Below are 19,621 nucleotides of genomic sequence, written 5' to 3'. Positions count from 1 at the left end.
AGTCTATAAGCTGGGCTGTTACCTATGCACCAGGTGCATCTCGCTGGGTTTTAAACACCAGAGGCTCAGCCTCAAAACTCACGTCTACATGTCACCACGGTAGGACAAACCGACAGACAAGTTTGTCTTGCTGTTGGAAACTTTTCATATCACCCCTAACTGGGTCCCTGTGGCTGCCTGTACCTCTGTCTGGCTTCCTGGCTTTTGATCCCCTTTCTCCTGCTCTTCTGCCCTGCTGTTTTGTGCGTCCCTGAGTTGTCCCTGGGGCTAAGTTTAGGAGTCATCAAAATAAACTTTAACAACAGCAACAACAAAATACATTTTACTGAGGCTTTCTTTTTACTGCTTTACAGAATTCTCCCAGCTTAAGGCATTTGTCTTCATGCCAAGCAGTTTCCTTATTTCATTTCCATTTTCATTTTCCACCTTTCTGCCTCCGATGATAAACATATTCTCAAATTCACGGAGTTGATGTCAAAACTTTTTTCTTTGTCATGGACACTCACTTTTTGACCTATTAAAAGCTTAGGATTTCTACTTAAAAGATATAAGCAGAAGGCAAATAAATTCCCTATCTGTAAGTCTTTGTTTCAAAACACAAGAACATTTACTAATCTAACAATCTGTTTGACATTAGATCAATATTTATCACAATGTTCTCCCACTTACCTCCCATGGAGAGTTGTGTACTGGGTAATTTTTTTCTCTCACTCTTTTTTTTTTTGTTGTTGTTAGGAAGGATTTTCTAGTTAGAAGCTGAGATAATCTATATTTTGAGGTCACATAGTATGTGATCTTGCTTGTTAGTAAACTTCTGTGTTCAAGCCTAAGGCTGAAACCTAGAATGAGAATCTGTTAGAATCTCTAGAGAACAAGAATTGCTAAGAAGTTGTTTTGTTTTCCACTTCCCTATCTTGATCGTATTGCAAGCTGTGGCATGTTCTGGTTTTTGTTTTGTTTTAGTTATTTGGAAGTTTTTATTTTTCACTCTAGTGTCTTCACAGAACTTTGGAAAACAGCAAAAAGAAAATATTTCAAATCAGCTTTTCCATTCTTCTTTTCCCTATATAATTCTTTCAGTTAGTGTGTTTGTCTTATATCCAAATTAGATATAATGGAAACATATTTTCTTTCAGGATATCCTTCTCATTAATGTAATAATTGAACAAATGATCTGTGATACTGATCCAGAGTTAGGAGGTGCTGTTCAACTAATGGGACTTCTGCGAACTCTAATTGATCCAGAGAACATGCTAGCTACAACTAATGTAAGAAATTATTTGGAGATAAAAGCATTTTGGTTTAGTCAGTTTTAGATGGTTTTATAAAATTTTGAAAAATAACAAATGCTTAAGTATTTATTTATGTGATATTCTTGTGGCAATTGACTTGCAGCAAAATAAAAAAATTATTATCTGTTAAAGTCTTAGTGTAAAATATTGGGACATTCCATTTATGGCTTTGATATAGCTTTATGTTAACTTCTTAACAATTAGTATGTACAGTGATCTCAGCTACTTAGAAAAGGAAATAAAAAGAAAGACCTAAGGAAGTATTCTAAAATAATCATGGTTATCTCAAAATGGTGGGATATTTTTCCCTCATAAAATTCTCTTATAATTAGAGAACATGTGTATTATTTTTAAATCATTACAATTTTATGGGCCCAGTTGTGTAAAATATAGTAGCAACAAGATTTAATGGCATTGTTTTTCAAATTTCTAGTTAATATAGGTAAAAATTTTTTAAAAATAGATCTAAATTTCATTCTATTTCCAGTGCCTTGATAAATTGATTCTTTGGTGTTTCAAATTTGGATATGTATTGAAGTCTGTGATTCTAGATTTTAAACAGTTTTGAGCTGCCTTTGTGTAGCTTGATTGGTCTTTTTTCTCTCCCAATTAAAAAACATAATTATTGTTTAGTTCTTCATTGCATTTCAGATCACAGACATTTTATCCAAAAAAATTGTTTTGAATATTTTTCCTTGGAAAAACTTTTTATAATGCTATTTAATGTTTTACTTGCTTTTTTATTTACTGTATGTTTTACTTACCTTTTTATTTACTGTAATTTTATTTACTTTTATTTATTTACTATATCTGAAATAGAGTTGATTTTCAGTTCTGCAGAAATAAGATTGAGGTGATTATAACTAGTCTTTTTGTTCTTTCACAGTATCTTAAACTTTCTGTTGTTTCTGTATGATCTACACTGCTAATTCTTCAAGATATTTTGTTAATTACAAAGGTAATAAAGTATTCATTTTTAAAAATTCTGTATGTTTCAGAAAACTGAAAAAAGTGAATTTCTAAATTTCTTCTACAACCATTGTATGCATGTCCTCACAGCACCACTTTTGGCCAATACTTCAGAAGACAAATGTGAAAAGGGTAGGGTCTCTTATTTATCTGCTTATGGTTTTTGTTTTTAAAGAAGGATGAAATAAACATAGCTTGTAGGCTGTTTATTTGTTGCTTTATATGACAGGGAAGTTACTGAAAATTTAAACTATGGTAAAAACTTATGATTTCCTTTGTTTTTGAGTGTTTATGGAAGAAAGTGATACAAAAAATGTGACAAAACATATCACACACTGGGTAAGAGGGATGTAGAAACTTAACAAAAAGAGAATGCCCTCAAAATTGGTGGAATTGATACCTACCTAAAGGTGTGAGGCAGTGTAATGGCTAAATTGGAAAATTGAAAAGAACCATCATTTTGGAGAACAATTTGGCAGCATAGTAAAAGCCCTTTCATTTATAACATCTGGATCAGAAATTGATTAAATCAAAAGTTAATTACAGTAGAGAATGATTTTTTTTAAATATAATTTTCTTGAGCATTGTAACTTAGCTTCTAAATGTATAATCATTTGCCAATATTTGTATTGAGAAAAGACTTTTGTTTTTTGTTTTTTTTAAGTATGTGTTTGCTGATAGTATTTTCAGGTCATTTTTCTTACATAAACAATACCCATAATTTCATCAGCTACAATTTCTGGCTTAGTTTATTACACTGTAATGAAAACCTAAATATATTTTTGAAGCAATCTGAGTACAGAAGCCTACTTAGAGTTTTAAGCATTTTCCCCAGGTTTTCATAGTTGTATAATATATAATTTGGCAGGAATTTTTTAGTTCTGCAATATTCAGCTTAGCCATAGATGTTATACTTCTCTTAAATTTCAGCAGTCTGTGGTGTTGAAATTATGTAATCATACTACCAAATATCCCTAGCATAAATAAAGGACTCTTTGTTAAGCATGCAGCTGAACTGGTAAAATAAAAAATGCTTGGGGGCATACTGGAGCACACATACTATTCTGTAATTTTTTTCTCTTTAGCCAATACTGTTTTGAAGATCTTTCCATATAATTGCCTTGACTTTTTACTCATTTTAGCTCCTGCGTAGTATTCTCTTATATGAGTATGCTGCAATTTAGCCATTCTGCTTGAAATGTGTGTTTTATTTTTTTCTAGCATTTTACTGTTATACCAACATTACCCCAGTACACATTCTTGTGTTGTTCCCTCTGCAAATGTGCCTACATGTACTCTAGGATATTTACCTAGAAATCAGAATTTATTTATAATATGATGCTGATTTTATTTAAAAATAAAAATCCAAATATATATCACTCCTTATGTCTGGTTGTAGTCTGACTTTCTGTTAGAATATATGAGCTGCAGTGTTTTTTCATAGTTCCACATTTAAATCTAATTCAGTAAAAGAGTTCAGATAGAGATTTAGCATTTGACTCAAGCATCTAACTCTTAATGGTTACTCTAAGGGTGAAATGAGATTATGATTGAAGATTTACTTTGTATGTTTGTAAAGTGCTATGGAAATATGAGATATTATTACTGAAACAACTGATTTTAATTTTCTTATTAGATAATATGGTTGGATCTAACAAAAACAACACAATTTGTCCAGGTAAGTATGAACTCATGTTTTATGAACTAAAGCACATTATGAGTTTTTTCTTACTTGGAGTATAATGCATTTTACACAGGGCTAAGAAAAACATATTTTCAACATACAAATAAAATCGAAGAATAGATTTACATTTTCCTTCATTAAAAGCTCTACTTTCTCTAAAAGAAAAGAAAATCTGGTTGAATTTTTTTTTCTCCCCTATAAATGTATACCTAGTTTTCTGGTATTTTTTTGAGAAAGTGTCTGAAAGTTGAAGATTTAGTTTGTGCTTACTGCTATCTAGTAAAATAAGACTAGTTAGTCAAGAACCAGTCTTCATGGCAACATTCTGCTTAGATATTTTTTATGAATATAGTCAAAACATTGTTACTTCTCTTGGGAGTGTACATACTAATTATGGGCCCAATCATATTGAAAATACATATTCTGTGAACACTTAGCATCCTTTCTTTTCTACCTGGCTCCAAGAGAGCAGACTTACTCAGGTCAACCAGCTTCAAACAAGGAGGCTGTTTAGAGATTGGATTGGTTAGAGAGATAATGAATAATACTGTGTCTTAATCTGGGAAAGTGAAAGCAAGTCAGTTAATTAATATTGTTGATCATTGTTACACAATCTTTCGTAAATAAAATTTGGAAATTGAGAAATTGTTTTTAATGTTAAGAGATAAGGTCAGATGTTGGCTTTGTTGTGGCTGTGCAAATTGATCTGGAGCAAGTAAAACTTTACTTGCATTCAAAGTTGAAAAGATCTTTGAAATACTAGAATTGTATTTTGGTATTTTATAGTCATTCTGTTATTAAGAAGAATGTCAGTCCTGCTAACATCATAGTTCCCCAGAATATCTGTGCCATGTGTAATCTTCTTGAGTAAATAAAGTAGGTGAACTCAATCAATTATTTTTCCTGTTCTGTGAGGCTATGATTTCATAGTTTCCTCATAGTCTAATATCTTCTTGCCAGAATTATCTGTATCGTAGGAGTGGGTATGCAGGCCCTTAACATACATTAGAATTTGTTTGGGAAGCCCTCTAAAATCATTCTATTTGGTATAAACCAGAGCCTCTTGAGGGAAAAAGAAAAAGCTGGTTTATTTCAGTAGACCTTTTCTTGTGTTTATTATGATTGGGTATATAAAATTTGATGTTAAAAAAATTAATATAAAAATATTACATGAAATGAAGAGTTTGCCTTTATTTTAGAGCTACTTCTACAGTGTTTGGAGTATCATATATATCAGATACAAAGCTGTGTTACACCATTTGCTGATTATGGCATTTATTTTTGCTTGGGTATTGTCAAGGAGTTTATAATTACATTTATTGAAGAAGCATTACCAAGAAAATATCAATGCACTGAGGGCTTCATTATCATATCTGTAAACTTTTTTAATTGACTTTTTCTTCTTTTTAACATTATTAAGTATTTTATACAAATGAGAGCCTTAGAAATTATATTTTTGTAATTGTAACTCTTAATAGTTCTGGAGAAGTCTGCCTAATGAAAAAGTAAAAATCTGTAGCCTTTTTAATTGATAGTAAAATGGGAAGAGATACTATTTTCACTTTTGTCCTAAAATTTAGGATGTAAATTCACTTTATTTAGATTTACTGTAATATTTATTTTTATGTGATGACTTTCTTTTGTAGATAATTATCAAACAGCACAGCTGCTTGCCTTAATTTTGGAGTTACTCACATTTTGTGTGGAACATCACACATACCACATAAAAAACTATATTATGAACAAAGACTTGCTAAGAAGAGTCTTAGTCTTGATGAATTCAAAGCACACTTTCCTGGCATTGTGTAAGTAACAGTTTAATTGAACATTTGTAAAATATTTTATAGAACAGTGCTTTTAATAGAGGTAAAAGCCATAGTTACACATTTGAATTTTTTTTTTTTTAAGTAATGTATATGGTGTTCAAAAATAATTTGTGAAAAGTAGTGAAATCTTCTGCTTCCTGTTTTTATTTAAAGACCGAGAGGAGTTAGGGTATAGTGGTTCCAGCCCCACGTTTTGCTCACAGTTAGATTCTCTGTTAGCTTAACTTTTTTGAGATAATACCATGTGTGATGACTCAGTTCATTAGTAGAACCAGTTCTGCTGTCTTCTGAGTCTGTTTTATCTGACTGTTGTTTAGTAGTGGCTCTTCACATAATTTAGATATGGCCCTTGAACTGTTTCTGTGTAACTCAGGTTGTTCATTGAATTTGCAAAATATCTTGTGGCCACTCTCTCAGACCACTTGACCAATAATAATGACACTTAAATCCTGAACTTGGCTCCAGTGTTGGTTTTTGGCAATCTGTAAACATCCCCTCATCTTTTCAGCCATTCTGTTTTTCATATACATCAGTAGGGTTTTTGTGTTTATTGGCTTTTCTAAACAGGATCATACTAACACATTTCTTAGTGCCTTAATGCTGCTCTAGGTCAGTCGATATGGAGTGGACTTTTTTTTTCTCCCTAAATATAACTCTTGTTGTTGTTGTTGTTATGTGCTGTCAAGTCGGACCCGACGCATAGCGACCCCTCCTTGGGTTTCCAAGGCAGTATCACAACGGAAGTAGATTGCCCCATCTTCCTTCTGAGGAATGGCTGGTGGGTTTGAACCACCAGCCTTCTGGTTAGCAGTCAAATGCCTTAGCCACTATGCTACCAGAGCTCCCAAATATAACTGTAGTAACATTTTTTAGCATGGCTCTTCCACAGTTCTTCTGTTTTGCAATAGATGAGTTGCAAGATAGTTTTTGGTGTTTTGCCACTGCAAATGACACTGTAGTAAATGAATAGCCTAGTGCACACATCTTTTAAGTACTTGGTTATTTCTATAGGATAGATTTCCAATAATGGGATAACCAAGGACAGAATGATTTAAATATTTCATACCTTCCTTTAAATTTTAATTTAATATACAACCACCAGATTTCTTTCCCAGAAGATTGAAGCACTTCACATTCTCCTAGTATTTGATGTTATTACTTAAAAAAATAATGCTGTCAACCTCATGATCCCACTTCTGTGTCTCTCCTGAGTACATCTTATCATATTTTAGTGACATTTGTGTTTTGTTTGTTGTAAATTGCCTCTTAAACCTTTTTCTTAGGTGCTATTTGTATATTAGAGACATTAACAACTCATGTTTTGAAAAAATTTCCTTGTCATCATTAGTCTTTGACTTTATGGTATTATTTTCTAGAAAACAGCAAGATTCTTTATGCTGGCAAATATGTCTTTCTTTCCCTTTTATGGCTTTTGGGATTTTTGTCTTTAGGAAAGTCTTGTATATCCTAAGATTGTACAGTTTCCTGTACTTATAATTTTTCCATTATTTCATTTTTCACACTTATATATTTAATGCATCTGAAGATGGTTTTTGCATATGGTGTGATGTGAGGGTCTAGTTTTGTTCTTTTCCAGATGGCTAAGCAAGTATGCTAACACTTTTATTAAATAAGCCATATTTTCCCTACTGAATTGTATTATCACTTTTGTTATGCTATGAATTACCATATATACTTGTGTTTATTTCTGGCCTGTCTAGTTCACTAGATGTAATAAATGGGAATGTTTATTCTTAGGCCATTTTAGTGCCTCTGTAGTAAGATTTTATATCTGCTGAGTTCCCCCTTACTTTTCTTTATAATTTTCTTGAATATTTGTTCTTTTACAGTAACTTCAAAATAATTTTCTCCAGTACTTCTTACTCAGAATAACATTAAATTTTTCTATTAAAATGTTTATGTTCTATTAATGTTTATGTGATAAGTTTTTTCCATGGCTTTTTGTCCTTTTTGATGCATCGTACTCCCATTAATGTGGATATATCATAATTAAATAATCATCTATGATTAAATGTTTATATTGTGTCAAGATTTTCATTATTATAAGTAACACTGTAGTATATATAGCTTTGTGCACATATTAGTTTTTTCATTAGCATTGAATGCTGCTACTAAAGTGCCTTTTGCATACTCTTTGCCGATGATTCAGTCTCTTTCATCTTAAGTAAACTGTCTCTTTTACTTCAAAAAAAGAGATATTGTTACAAGTCTAGCACTTCTTCCCACATTTGTTTGGTATTTCAGTTAAAATACATTTCTGTCGTATGTGGCCTATGTCGATTTTACATAAAATGCAAAATTATTTAAAGGCTCTTGTGGTGGTAACAACTTCATCATTTAATAACTTCTGTTCCATTCAAATTACAGTGTTTTTTTGTTCTGTGAGAACTTTATCAGTAATACTGTCTTACTTGGCTAGGAAAAAGATTAGTTAAAAGAATATTTTCTTTTCAGTGTTTTAAATGTAAAAAGCCAAATTATACTGCTTATTTATTACCTATTATCATTTTACAAATATAGTCTGATCTGTCATAATGCATGTTCATCTAAGATAAAACTGCTCATAAGCAGTTGATAAATAAGAGAATGATGTCAGTTTAGTGTACAGGTAGTATTAGTTCACAAATGATTTTTCTAAGACTGGTGGTGCTGGAATAGTGGGAGTGGGATTATAGCTTTCATTTAGAAAAGTAAACCCTTAGCTTGCCTGTTCATCTGGTGGTGGGAGTCCCTTTGGCTTTGTTTTAAGAACATTTGCATCCAGAGCTCCCTCCCCCAGACAGGACAAGACTGTTTTGTCTCCTGTAGGTTGCACCACTCCTGTGTCCTCCTTAAAAACAGTGCCACTTTCATTGCATTATCTCAGCATCCTCCAGCACTGCTTTCAGTACTGCCAGTATAATATGGTTTTTGTGTATTTTTTAATCTTTCTGCCATGGTGCTGCCTGCTGGGTAGTTTACCTCCCGGATACCAATTATTGTAGTGGTCTTGTTACTAGTTCTGGTTTCAGAGTGCATGGGTTTCAAATGGACTTATGGAAACCCTTTTTTCTCAAAGCCAAATTACTATATTTTTCTTTTTTGGCACAGTTTTGCATTTTTATTTTTACTTTATGGCAGAATCACTTATATGATAATTAATATGTAATAAGAACATGAATTTATTCCCTCTGTTATTTTTAATTAGGTGCTCTTCGCTTTATGAGACGGATAATAGGCCTTAAAGATGAATTTTACAATCGTTACATCACCAAGGGAAATCTTTTTGAGCCAGTTATAAATGCTCTTCTGGATAATGGAACTCGGTACAATCTATTGAATTCAGCCGTTGTTGAGTTGTTTGAATTTATAAGAGTGGTAAGTTTATATCAAGGATTCTCAGTAAAATATGTAAGTGAACTGATTTCTTCATTCCTTTTTTCTGTTGGAAATTGTTTATTTCTCGTCTTAGAATCTGTTTCAGATAAACTGAAATTTTGAAAATCAGTTGTCCATTTTTATTTTCTACATGGTTATGGTTAAGTGATGTTAATATACTTATTTAAATTTTATTTTATTATTATTATTATTTTAAATTTTGATTTGGGTGAAGATTTACAGAGCAAATTCACTTTCCATACAGCAGTTCACATATACTTTGTCTCATGTCATTGATCACGGTTTACCACAATGCAACAGCTCCCCTCCCACTTCCTCCCCACAGTTACCTCTTCCCACTGTCCATCCCTCCATACACTCCTGCCCCCTGAGCTGTCTCCCTGTGCATACGTAGCCCATCGTTCTCCCATGATTGTTCTCTCCAAGGAGTGTATATACTTGAGGTAAATGTTCAACTCATATGCCTGTGTCTTTTGTTTGGCTGGAAGCCACAGGTATGGGTTCAATTCCAGACCTGAAGGGCAGCTAGGGGCCATAGTCTCAGTGGTTCCACCAGGCTCTGTTGGACCAGCAAACCTGGTCCTCACCTTCTCTTTTTTTTTTTTTCCCTCCAAATGATTTTGAGTTTTGTTCCACATTGTTCTCCCTCTCTATCAAGGATCTCCTACATCCCTTCCAAGTGGATGACAGTGGTAGCCGGGCACCATCTAGTTCTTCTGGTCTCATAGTTGTATAAGCTGCAGATCGGGTGGTGTACCAGTCGCTAGGACTAATTGTTTCCATGAATTTTGGTTTTCTTCATTCTTCTTTGCTCTGGATAAAGAGAGACCCATCATTGCATCTAGATGGCAGCTTGCTAGCTTTTAAGATCCCAGTCGCTACACGCCAAAGTAGGAGGTGGAACAATGTTTTGTATAGTATGTTTTGCCAATTGAGCTTGATGTCCCCTGTGACTATGGTCCCAAGCCCGCAGGTTCAACTACTCGGTCCCTCTGAGTAGCTGGCTGTGGCCAAGCAGTGACCACAACCTTGCCCCTGGTCAGCTCTACTATACACCTGGGAATTCTGATCATTCACATAAACTTATAGGACCATTGTTTGCCAACCCTATATATGTTCTTGGATACCCTCCCCATTTCATAGACATACCTAATCGTTTAGCCTGTCCACCCATCTATCCACCCATATACCCATGTTTGCCTTCACTGACAACGCAGTGCTGTATGTACAAAAGGGTTCATATTTGTTGTCTGTACCTCCCATGTACCTCTCTAAGTCTTTCTCATCCTCAGTGGTGTCATATTGGTCACTCATATTTGGTACATTGCCCTTCTCTTCACCCAAATCAATACTTTTCTCTATCTATCTAACAGCCTTCCATCCCCTCCCCTCCTACCCTTGGTAACAAACAAAGAAAATTTCCTTCTATAGATAAATCTTTCCTTAACTTTTACAATAACAAACTAATACAATATTTGTCCTTTTGTGATTGACTTATTTCACTGAGCATAATGTCCTCCAAGTTCATCCACATTATGCGGTGTTTTGCAGATTCTACATTTTTCTTTAGCTTTGCATAGTATTCCATTGTGTGTATGTACCATAGTTGGTTATCCATTCCTCAGTTGATGGACATCTAGGTTGTTTCCATCTTTTGGGTATTTTAAATATTGCTGCAATGAACATGGGTGTGCATATATCTGTTTTTGTCATGGCTCTCACTTCTTTAGGTTATATACCTAGTAATGGAATGGCTGGATCACAGGTATTTCTAATTGCAACTTTTGAAGGAATCGCCATATTGCTTTCCACAATGATTGTACCATTTTACAGTCCCACCAGCAAGTAGTGTATGAAAGTCCCAATCTCTCCACAACCTCGCCAGCATTTGTTATTTTCTGTCTTATTGAACTTTGCTACTAATGCTGGAGTGACGTTAATATTTTAAATTGTCAAAGTTTTTTAGCCCATATTTACTCTCTTTTCTCAGTTCCATTTTTATTGGCCAAATGTTTCAAAATCACTTTGAACATATGTGAATGTTTTCTTCATACGTTGCTGTTCATCTCTTAGGAAAAAGTGGCTTTCCAGTGTAGGGGTAGTGATAAAAATGAATAGAAAGTTGAAAAATAATTCCTTCATTCAACATGGAGACAAAATGCATAAAAGGAAGAGTGGAATCTCAAGTTGAATTTCAAGTTGAAAAGACTTAAGTTAATATATTACTCCAACTGCCTAATTTTACATATGAAAGAATTGAGAGTCCCAAAGTAATTGAGTAATTTATTCAAGAGCATCCATTTGGTTAATAGCACAATCAGAGCTAGAAGATATGTTCTAACTCAGTAAACAAAAGGTTTATCATAAAAAGATCTGGAAGGAGCCCTTTGTGAATAACAGGGATATAACAGATAACAACTGTAGACCCATTACAACAAATTTTCTCTCTCTTGTATATACACACACTAAAATAATTCCACAGGAGAAATGGCAAAAGATCAAAAACTTGAAAAAAGAACTCAAAGTTAGAAACTCATTCTCTAGTTTTATATTTTACAAATCAGATGACATGCTATCCTATGAAGATTATTTGCCTGACTGGATTGGTTTTCTAATAGTGGTTACTTGCCAAGAATATAGCTATTAAAAATATAGAGCAAAGATTGAAGTATATAGTCTTTAGCCTTACAAAAGAGGGAACATATTAACCATCTCACTCAGTATTTGAACCAAAGTTCACAGTGCACTGTTCTAATGAATCAGAAATTAACATTTTTCTTTGACAATTTTGGCGAAATACTGATGAAATGAATTGTAAAGTTGACAACCCCATTCCTATTTATCCATGATTACATTTTCTGAAATTAATTTTGTTTAGTTGGTAAGTATACATTGAATCCCAAAACTTAATTCTTTTTTGTTAATTGTAGAACACAAAACCATTTACCTAGTTTTCTGACTTTTCTTCTTTGCATATTTTTTATTGAGATGTTTAAGGAAACTTGTAAAAACTTAAAAGCCTTAATGTAACCAGATCATATTGTATCTTTTAGAGAAGTGTCCTGTATTGTTATTATTTAATATTACTTATGAAGTTCTGAGTTACAGCTTTAATTTGGGAAAAAAAAAAAAACCCATCTTGCTTTGTACTCATAGATTTGCAGCTATTAGATTGGTTCATTTAGAATTTTAGAAGTTATTACTGTCTCTGGATAAGAATGCCACAAAATAGTCTATCACTATACGTCTTATAATGTGGAAATATGTACTTATTTAGATGAGACTTATCCCAGTTTTATGGCAGTTAAATGTGAAGTCACTAAATAACATTGATGTTTGTGGAAAATACAATGTAAACATCTGCCCCCTAACCATATGTGTACTTTGGATCAGGTCATCTAACAAACCTCTTTTGGAGCCTCAATTTTCTTTTTCTGTAAAATGGCAGTTATAAAATCTATTTCACAGAATTGTGAGAATCAAATGAAATTGTATCTGAAAGTGCTTTGTAAAGAGCTGTGTAAATGCAAAAAACAAACAAGACATAGACTAAATCCATTTACTTTTCAAACACTGTTTGTATCAGAAGTGCTCCAGTGAATTGCTTCTCCTTTTTTTCTGTTTTCTGTGGAATCTTGGTTTATGTAAAAAGAAACTAGGAAATTATTTTTAGAAGATGATTTTGAAAACCCTTTTATGATCAGCTTTAGAATTAGGATTTTTTTCCTAACAAAATATTATATTTAAATGTTATATTTGAAATGTAAATCTTCTGCTTCTACAGGAAGATATCAAGTCTCTTACTGCACATATAGTTGAAAACTTTTATAAGGCACTTGAATCGATTGAATATGTTCAGACATTCAAAGGACTGAAGACTAAATATGAGCAAGAGAAAGACAGACAAAATCAGAAACTCAACAGGTATTATTTAAGTATATTGCAATTATAACCTATAAAATTGTGTCCCAAATAATCTGTAGTTTAGATATTACATGTTTTTCATCACTAGATAGCATAGTGTTGTATAGGAGGTAAGAGTGTCTTCCCCACCCCTGAATCATTTATATAATGAATTACTGCCCCTTACTGTAAATCATCCAGCCACTGCCATCAAGTCTATTCTGACTAGTAGCGACCCTATAGGACAGAGTAAAATAACCCCATAAGGTTTCCAAGGCTATAAATCTTTATGGAAGCTGATGCCTCATCTTTCACCCATAGAGTAGCTGGTGGGTTCAAACTGCCGGTCTTTTGGTTAGCAGCTCATAACATATTCTGTTGGATCAACTTTCCAAATAAAAGTTGATCCAACAGAATGTGGAAACTATTTATATTATTAATATCACATACGAGTAAAGTTCTGCCAAAGATAATTCAAGAACAGTTGTTGCAGTACGTCATCAAGGAACTGTCAGAAATACAAGGAAGATTCAGAAGATGGTGTGGAACAAGAGATACCATTGCTGATGTCAGATGGATCTTGACTGAATGCAAATACCAGAAAGATGTTTACTTGTGTTTTATTAATTATGCAAAGGCATTTGACAGTGTGGATCATAACAAATTATGCATAACATTTGAAGAATGAGAATTCTAGAACATTTAATTATGCTCATGAAGAACCTGTACGTGGACTATCTAAGGGGAAGATTACCACAAACTTACAGTAGTGAAGAAAGGAGATTTTTATTTGGCATTTGCAGGAAAGAACAACAGAGGTGAGAAATGGATAAACATGTTATCAAAACAATGTCTCTCAAGTCCAAGGAATATTATAAAATGAGCATTATATATTACAGATTATAAATCAGTTAACAAAGTACAAATCAGTGAAAGTTACATCTTTCCATAATATGCTAAAATTATTAGATCACCTTGATTGTGTCTTTCAGTTAATCAGTGGCACAGTTTTTCAATAACAATAGCCAGGAGGATCTTCATTGGTCCCATAACCCAAAACAGGAGCAAAATAAGGGTGGTAGCAGTCCTTTATCCTAATGTCTTCTCTGTTCTAAAAAGATATCCTAAGCAAGGTCCCTAGTTCTTTTTGTGAGCCCCTTTTCTGTATACTAATTTGCTGTTCCTGAGTTCAACTTGCCCTTCCCTGGGGTTCCCAGAATTATCATGACTACTGCCTCTCCCTGGGCTTTCCTGGAAATAATCATGGCCACATGGGTGAGTGAAGGTCAGAAACATTGGGGAAGTAATACAGAGAACTCAAAATGGCATCTGAACTTGGGTCAAGGCTCAAGGTGGCATTAGGGTTCCAACGGTAAGCCACAGCCTTTATATACCAAATGCCTTTAGATTTTAGGCTGTGATGTAAGACCAAGAGACACTTGTTCAAACAGAGCACGAGGATACTACGTGGTTTAAAATCAGGAAGAAAATGTGTCAGAGTTGTATCCTTTCACCATACCAGTCTGTATGCTTAGCAAATGATCCAAGAACCTAGACTTAATGAAGAAGAATGTGGCATCAGGATTGAAGGAAGACTCATTAACAACCTGCGATATACACATGACACAACCTTGCTTGCTGAAAGTGAAGGTGACTTGAAGCATTTACTGATGAAGATTAAAAACTACAGTCTGCAGTATGGATTACACCTCAACATAAACAAAAATCCTCACAACTAGACTAAAATGCAGTATCATAATGGGGAAAAGATTGAAGTTGTCAGGGATTTCATTTTATTTGGATCAGTCAATGCCTACAGAAGCACTTGTCAAGGAATCAAACAATGTATTGCATTGGGGAAATGTGCTGCAAAAGACCTATTTAAACTGTTTAAGAGCAAAGCTGTCCCTTTGAAGACAGTCAGCTAAACCCAAGCCATTGTCTTTTCAGTAGCCTTATATACATGTGAGAGCTAGACAGTGAATAAAGAAGACCACAGAAGAATCGATGCATTTGAATTATGGTGGTGACGAAAAATATTGGATGTTTCATGAACTGCTAGAAGAATGAACAAATCTGTCTTGGAGAAAGTACAGCTGGAATGTTCTTAGATGCAAGAATGGCCAGACTTCATCTCTCAAACTTTGGTCATATTGTCATAAGGGACTACTCCCTAGAAAAGGATATCATGCTTGGTAAAGTAGAGGGTCAGCAAAAAAGGGGAAGACGCTCAGTGCGATGGATGGACACAGCAGCTGTGACATTGGGCTCAAACACGGCAACAATTGAGAGAATGGTGCATGACTTGGCAGTGTTTTGTTCTATATGTTGCTATAAGTTGAAACTGACTCAACAGCACCTGAAAACATCACCACCAAATTGTAAATCAAGATAAGTTTTTAGTATCTAACAGCCTCTAAAACCTTTTGGAGTATTCTGTGATTACATCTTGTGTCATGACTGAGATGATTATGATATAAATTATACTCAGTTAAAATTACTTCAGTTCTTCTGGGTTATACATATTTTCCCCTCAAGTTTAGCCTGGTTGTGAACTTTAAATCAATACTCAGTATTTGTGGTATGTTTCTTACAGTGTACCATCTATATTACGTAGTAACAGATTTCGCAGAGATGCAAAAGCCTTGGAAGAGGATGAAGAAATGTGGTTTAATGAGGATGACGATGAGGAAGGAAAAGCAGTTGTGCCACCAGTGGAAAAATCTAAGCCAGAAGATGATTTTCCAGATAGTTATGAAAAATTTATGGAGACTAAAAAAGGTATTATAATTCTTAATTTTTTATAAAATATGAAAGACACAAATCTTGTATTGAATCATGCCCTTTTAAAATTATGTACCTTTTCCAAATCTGCTTGGGAGTTACTTTCATGTTTAAAATGTTTTTCTTGAAATTTGCCATTTTGTAGTGCTGTTCATTTGCAATTTAGAAATTACATGGGGTACTTACACTTTGCCTTTCATGAATATTTTTGCCTTTATTTTTGTACTCACATATCCAGTAATAATAAAGACCCTATAGATCCATAGAAAATTTCCAAAGTACTCCAATGAAAACCAAACTCACTGCTGTCAAGTCTGTTCCATCCAACTCAATAGCAACCCCTCCATGGGTTTCTGAGGCGGTATCTCTGTGGAGGTAGATTGCCCAGACTTCCTTCTAAATACCTAGTGCCTTTTATATCTGAGAAAACTGAGATCAGTGAAATAACTTTGCTACTTGAATTTTTCAGATCATTATAAGAGTTGCATAATGATGTAATATCAAGAGACAAGAAGTAAAAGTAAACTTTGTTCTCCTGGCATTCAAATATGGTAAACTTGTTTTATAAAACTAAGATCTGACTAGTATTTTTCAAAGGAACTAATCTCTCTAATTCTGTGGCTTGAGTGGTTATCATTGGAATACTGTCCTGCATATATCATCTTAAAATTTTTTTCTATTTTAGAAGACAAAAAAACATTTCCTGGACTTTATATAAGTCTGTGGTTTTGAATGTGAAATTTTCTAAAGATAGTTCTCAATAGTAGTATTTTATTTATTTATTACATTTTCCCTGAAACTGTTGTTTCCAGCCTCACTCATTTTCTACTTACTAATGCCTTAAGTTTTATGTGTTTGAGCCTGAGGGACCAAATAAATCTCTTTAAATGTTCTAAGGAATAAGGTGGGAGCTCTGGTGGCATAGTGCCTAAGGCCTTTGACTACTAACCAGAAGGCTCGCGGTTCAAACCCACCAGCCACTCCTCAGAAGGAAGATTGGGCAGTCTACTTCTGTAGTGATAACTGCCTCAGAAACCCAAGGAGAGGTCGCTATGAGTGGCGATGATAAAGGGAATTGGACACATAAGGCATGAAAGAGATAAAGGAGACTGGAATATTCAAGAAATAAAAGACTGATAGGCATGCTATTGTCTTTAGGCATTTGATATGTTGGTTTGTGGGAGGTTAAGCTACAAGGAGTGTAGAATTGTTGAGTCTGTAAGTGGTAGCTCTGTGGAGACATTAAAAGGAAACAACTTAAGAGTCTTTGAAAGTGTACCCTAGATCCAACAGTGTGATATTCTGGCATAGGGTGGCTAATTTTGTTGTATGATTTTTTGGGTCCTTTCTAATCATGAGATTCCCAAGATTCTAGCTAATAAAGACTTACCATTGCTCTACTCTTTTAATTCTTAAGAAAGCAAAAGTAGTGTTTTATAAGTGTTAACATTATTGACCTTTTCAAATGCTTTGATTTAGCAATACATTACATTGATACAGGTTTAAAATTTTATTGCTCCTTTAGCAAAAGAAAGTGAAGACAAGGAAAACCTGCCCAAAAGGACATCTTCTGGTGGCTTCAAATTTACTTTCTCCCACTCCACCAGTGCTGCTAATGGAACAAACAGTACAAACAGTAAATCTGTAGTGGCTCAGACATCACCAGCAAGTTCTAATGGATCCTCTTCCAAAACTACAAATTTGTCTACGTCAGTAACAGCCACAAAGGTATGTCAAATAGCACTGCAGACAAACTTGGCTTTTTTTGATCTATAAAGTTGTTTCTTACCTATTGAAAAAAATTTGGGTAGTAAAAGAAGTTTGAAATAAGAAAAATGGCACACATTGTCATCACAGAACATAAGCACAAACATTTTAATGATTTTTCTTCAGTTCTGTGGGTTTTTCTGGCACGTGATTGAGATCCTTCTATAAACACAGTTTTGTGCCCTGCATTTATTTATTATAAGAATTTTTCTATAATAAAACATTGCTGATGACTGTAGAATTTCTTTTTAGTAGTTGTAGTGTAATTTGTGATACATTCTATTTTGGAGCACTTGAGTTCTATCTGATTTTTCATTGATAGGAGTACTAGTGTTGCATTGTAAGTTATTTCTTAGATATGTAAGTGGAGGACTGTCTTCCCAAATATTGTCATTCCTCTCCAGAAAGTCTGTACTAGTTTATATTCCCACATAAAGTGTACGAATGTGTTTGGCTTACTACACCTTTGCCAGTGTTGTTATAATTATTTTTAATCTTTGTAAGTTATGTAGGGGAGACACTGTATAATATCTCATGCCCAATTGTGTGTTCTTTATTTTCAGTAAGGTTGAATATTGTTGTTGTTGTTGTTGTTAAGTGCCGTCGAGTCGTTTCCGACTCATAGCGACCCCATGCACAGCAGAACGAAACACTGCCCGATCCCGCACCAGCCCCACAATCCCTGCTATACTCGAGCCCATCATCGCAGCCACTGTATCAGGTTGAATATTAGACTTCTGAATTTGCACTTCTGTGAGTTGTCTTCCCTTTTCTTACTGGGCTCTTTATGGTTTTCTTAATGGGAATGAATCATTAGTTAAGGATATTAACCTTCCTGTCATTCCTGTAGTACATATATTTCCCACTGGTTATTTTTTCTTTTATAAACAAGTTTAAATTGTATATGGAACTTTTGACTTGTTCATTTCCATTTTTTATTGTTATATTTAGCCATCTTTTTCCCAAAAAAGAGTGGCTTAAAATTAAAAGACCCAAATACAGGACAACTGTTAGTATCAGCGTAAAAGCCCAAGAAGAGGGAAATGCCATATAGTGAGAAGCCTAACTGAAAGAAGGCCTCTTGTTTTGAACACACAATATATGTCTGAACTTTTAATGTTCTACTAAATATAAAGCCTTTTTTATTATAGCTAGGTAGGCTCTTGACTAAAGATCACAGAAATAGTATTTTTCAGTGGATTTTTCTGTCCAGTTGTTTGAAACACATTTTATGTTATTAACTAGCAAGTTTTGAAATTAATTTTTGTTTCTTGATGAGACAGTTTAGCATAATATCATGACACTATATTATGAATATATGCTGTGGAGTTACATTGTTTGGGCTCAAATCTTGCCTCTGCTTCTTTCCAGCTCTTTGACCCTGAGTAAGTTATTGAATTCTGGGCCTTAGTTTTCTCATTTTAAATGGACATGAAACAGCACCTACTTCATAGGCTTGTTGTGAAGATTAAATTGTTTAATATATGTAGAGAACTTAGAACACTGCTTCCAAACCAAACTCACTGCCATTGAATCGATTCCAACTCATAGCTACCCCATTGGGTTTCCAAGGGTGTAAATTTTTACAGAAGTAGAGTGCCTCATCTTCCACTGAGCAGCTGGTGGGTTTGAACCACTGACCTGATTAGCATCCAGATGTCTTACCTACTACATCACCAGAGCTGTAGAACACTGCTTGGCATTTAATGATTATTAGCTTTTCTTTCTTTCTTTTCTTTTTTAACAATATCTATACTTATTTTCAAAGGTCAAATAGTATTGAAATGCAAAATTATATTTGAAAAAAATCAATCTTCTGTTCTTTTTCACAGAGACAGCTTTGAACTCTTCTAGCTGCTGCTTTCTTTCTAAATAATATGCTCATAATGCTGTGTTGCTTTACCAAGTTAAGACATAATTAATTCAGTTTTTCTGTGGTAGATGAGGATTTAATGCTCTTTTTTCTTTAAATTTTTATTATTATTATTATTTATTGT

General features: G+C 33.9%; 1 protein-coding gene across 1 annotated transcript in view; it reads left to right on the top strand.

The window, feature by feature from the left end:
- Positions 1-19,621, top strand: part of PPP4R3B (protein phosphatase 4 regulatory subunit 3B) — a 131,111-nt gene that overhangs the window by 99,773 nt on the left and 11,717 nt on the right. The window contains exons 8-15 of the mRNA XM_007938011.2: positions 1,137-1,268; positions 2,291-2,393; positions 3,898-3,939; positions 5,592-5,750; positions 8,980-9,149; positions 12,955-13,094; positions 15,670-15,854; positions 17,383-17,585. Coding sequence (XP_007936202.1) covers positions 1,137-1,268; positions 2,291-2,393; positions 3,898-3,939; positions 5,592-5,750; positions 8,980-9,149; positions 12,955-13,094; positions 15,670-15,854; positions 17,383-17,585 — 1,134 coding nt within the window. The remainder of the gene's footprint in view (positions 1-1,136; positions 1,269-2,290; positions 2,394-3,897; positions 3,940-5,591; positions 5,751-8,979; positions 9,150-12,954; positions 13,095-15,669; positions 15,855-17,382; positions 17,586-19,621) is intronic.

The sequence above is a fragment of the Orycteropus afer genome, unplaced genomic scaffold (genome assembly GCF_000298275.1).
Source record: "Orycteropus afer afer isolate SDZICR_OR568_19922 unplaced genomic scaffold, OryAfe1.0 scaffold00046, whole genome shotgun sequence".
NCBI lineage: Eukaryota > Metazoa > Chordata > Mammalia > Tubulidentata > Orycteropodidae > Orycteropus > Orycteropus afer.
This window is presented reverse-complemented; position numbering and strand designations above follow the sequence as displayed.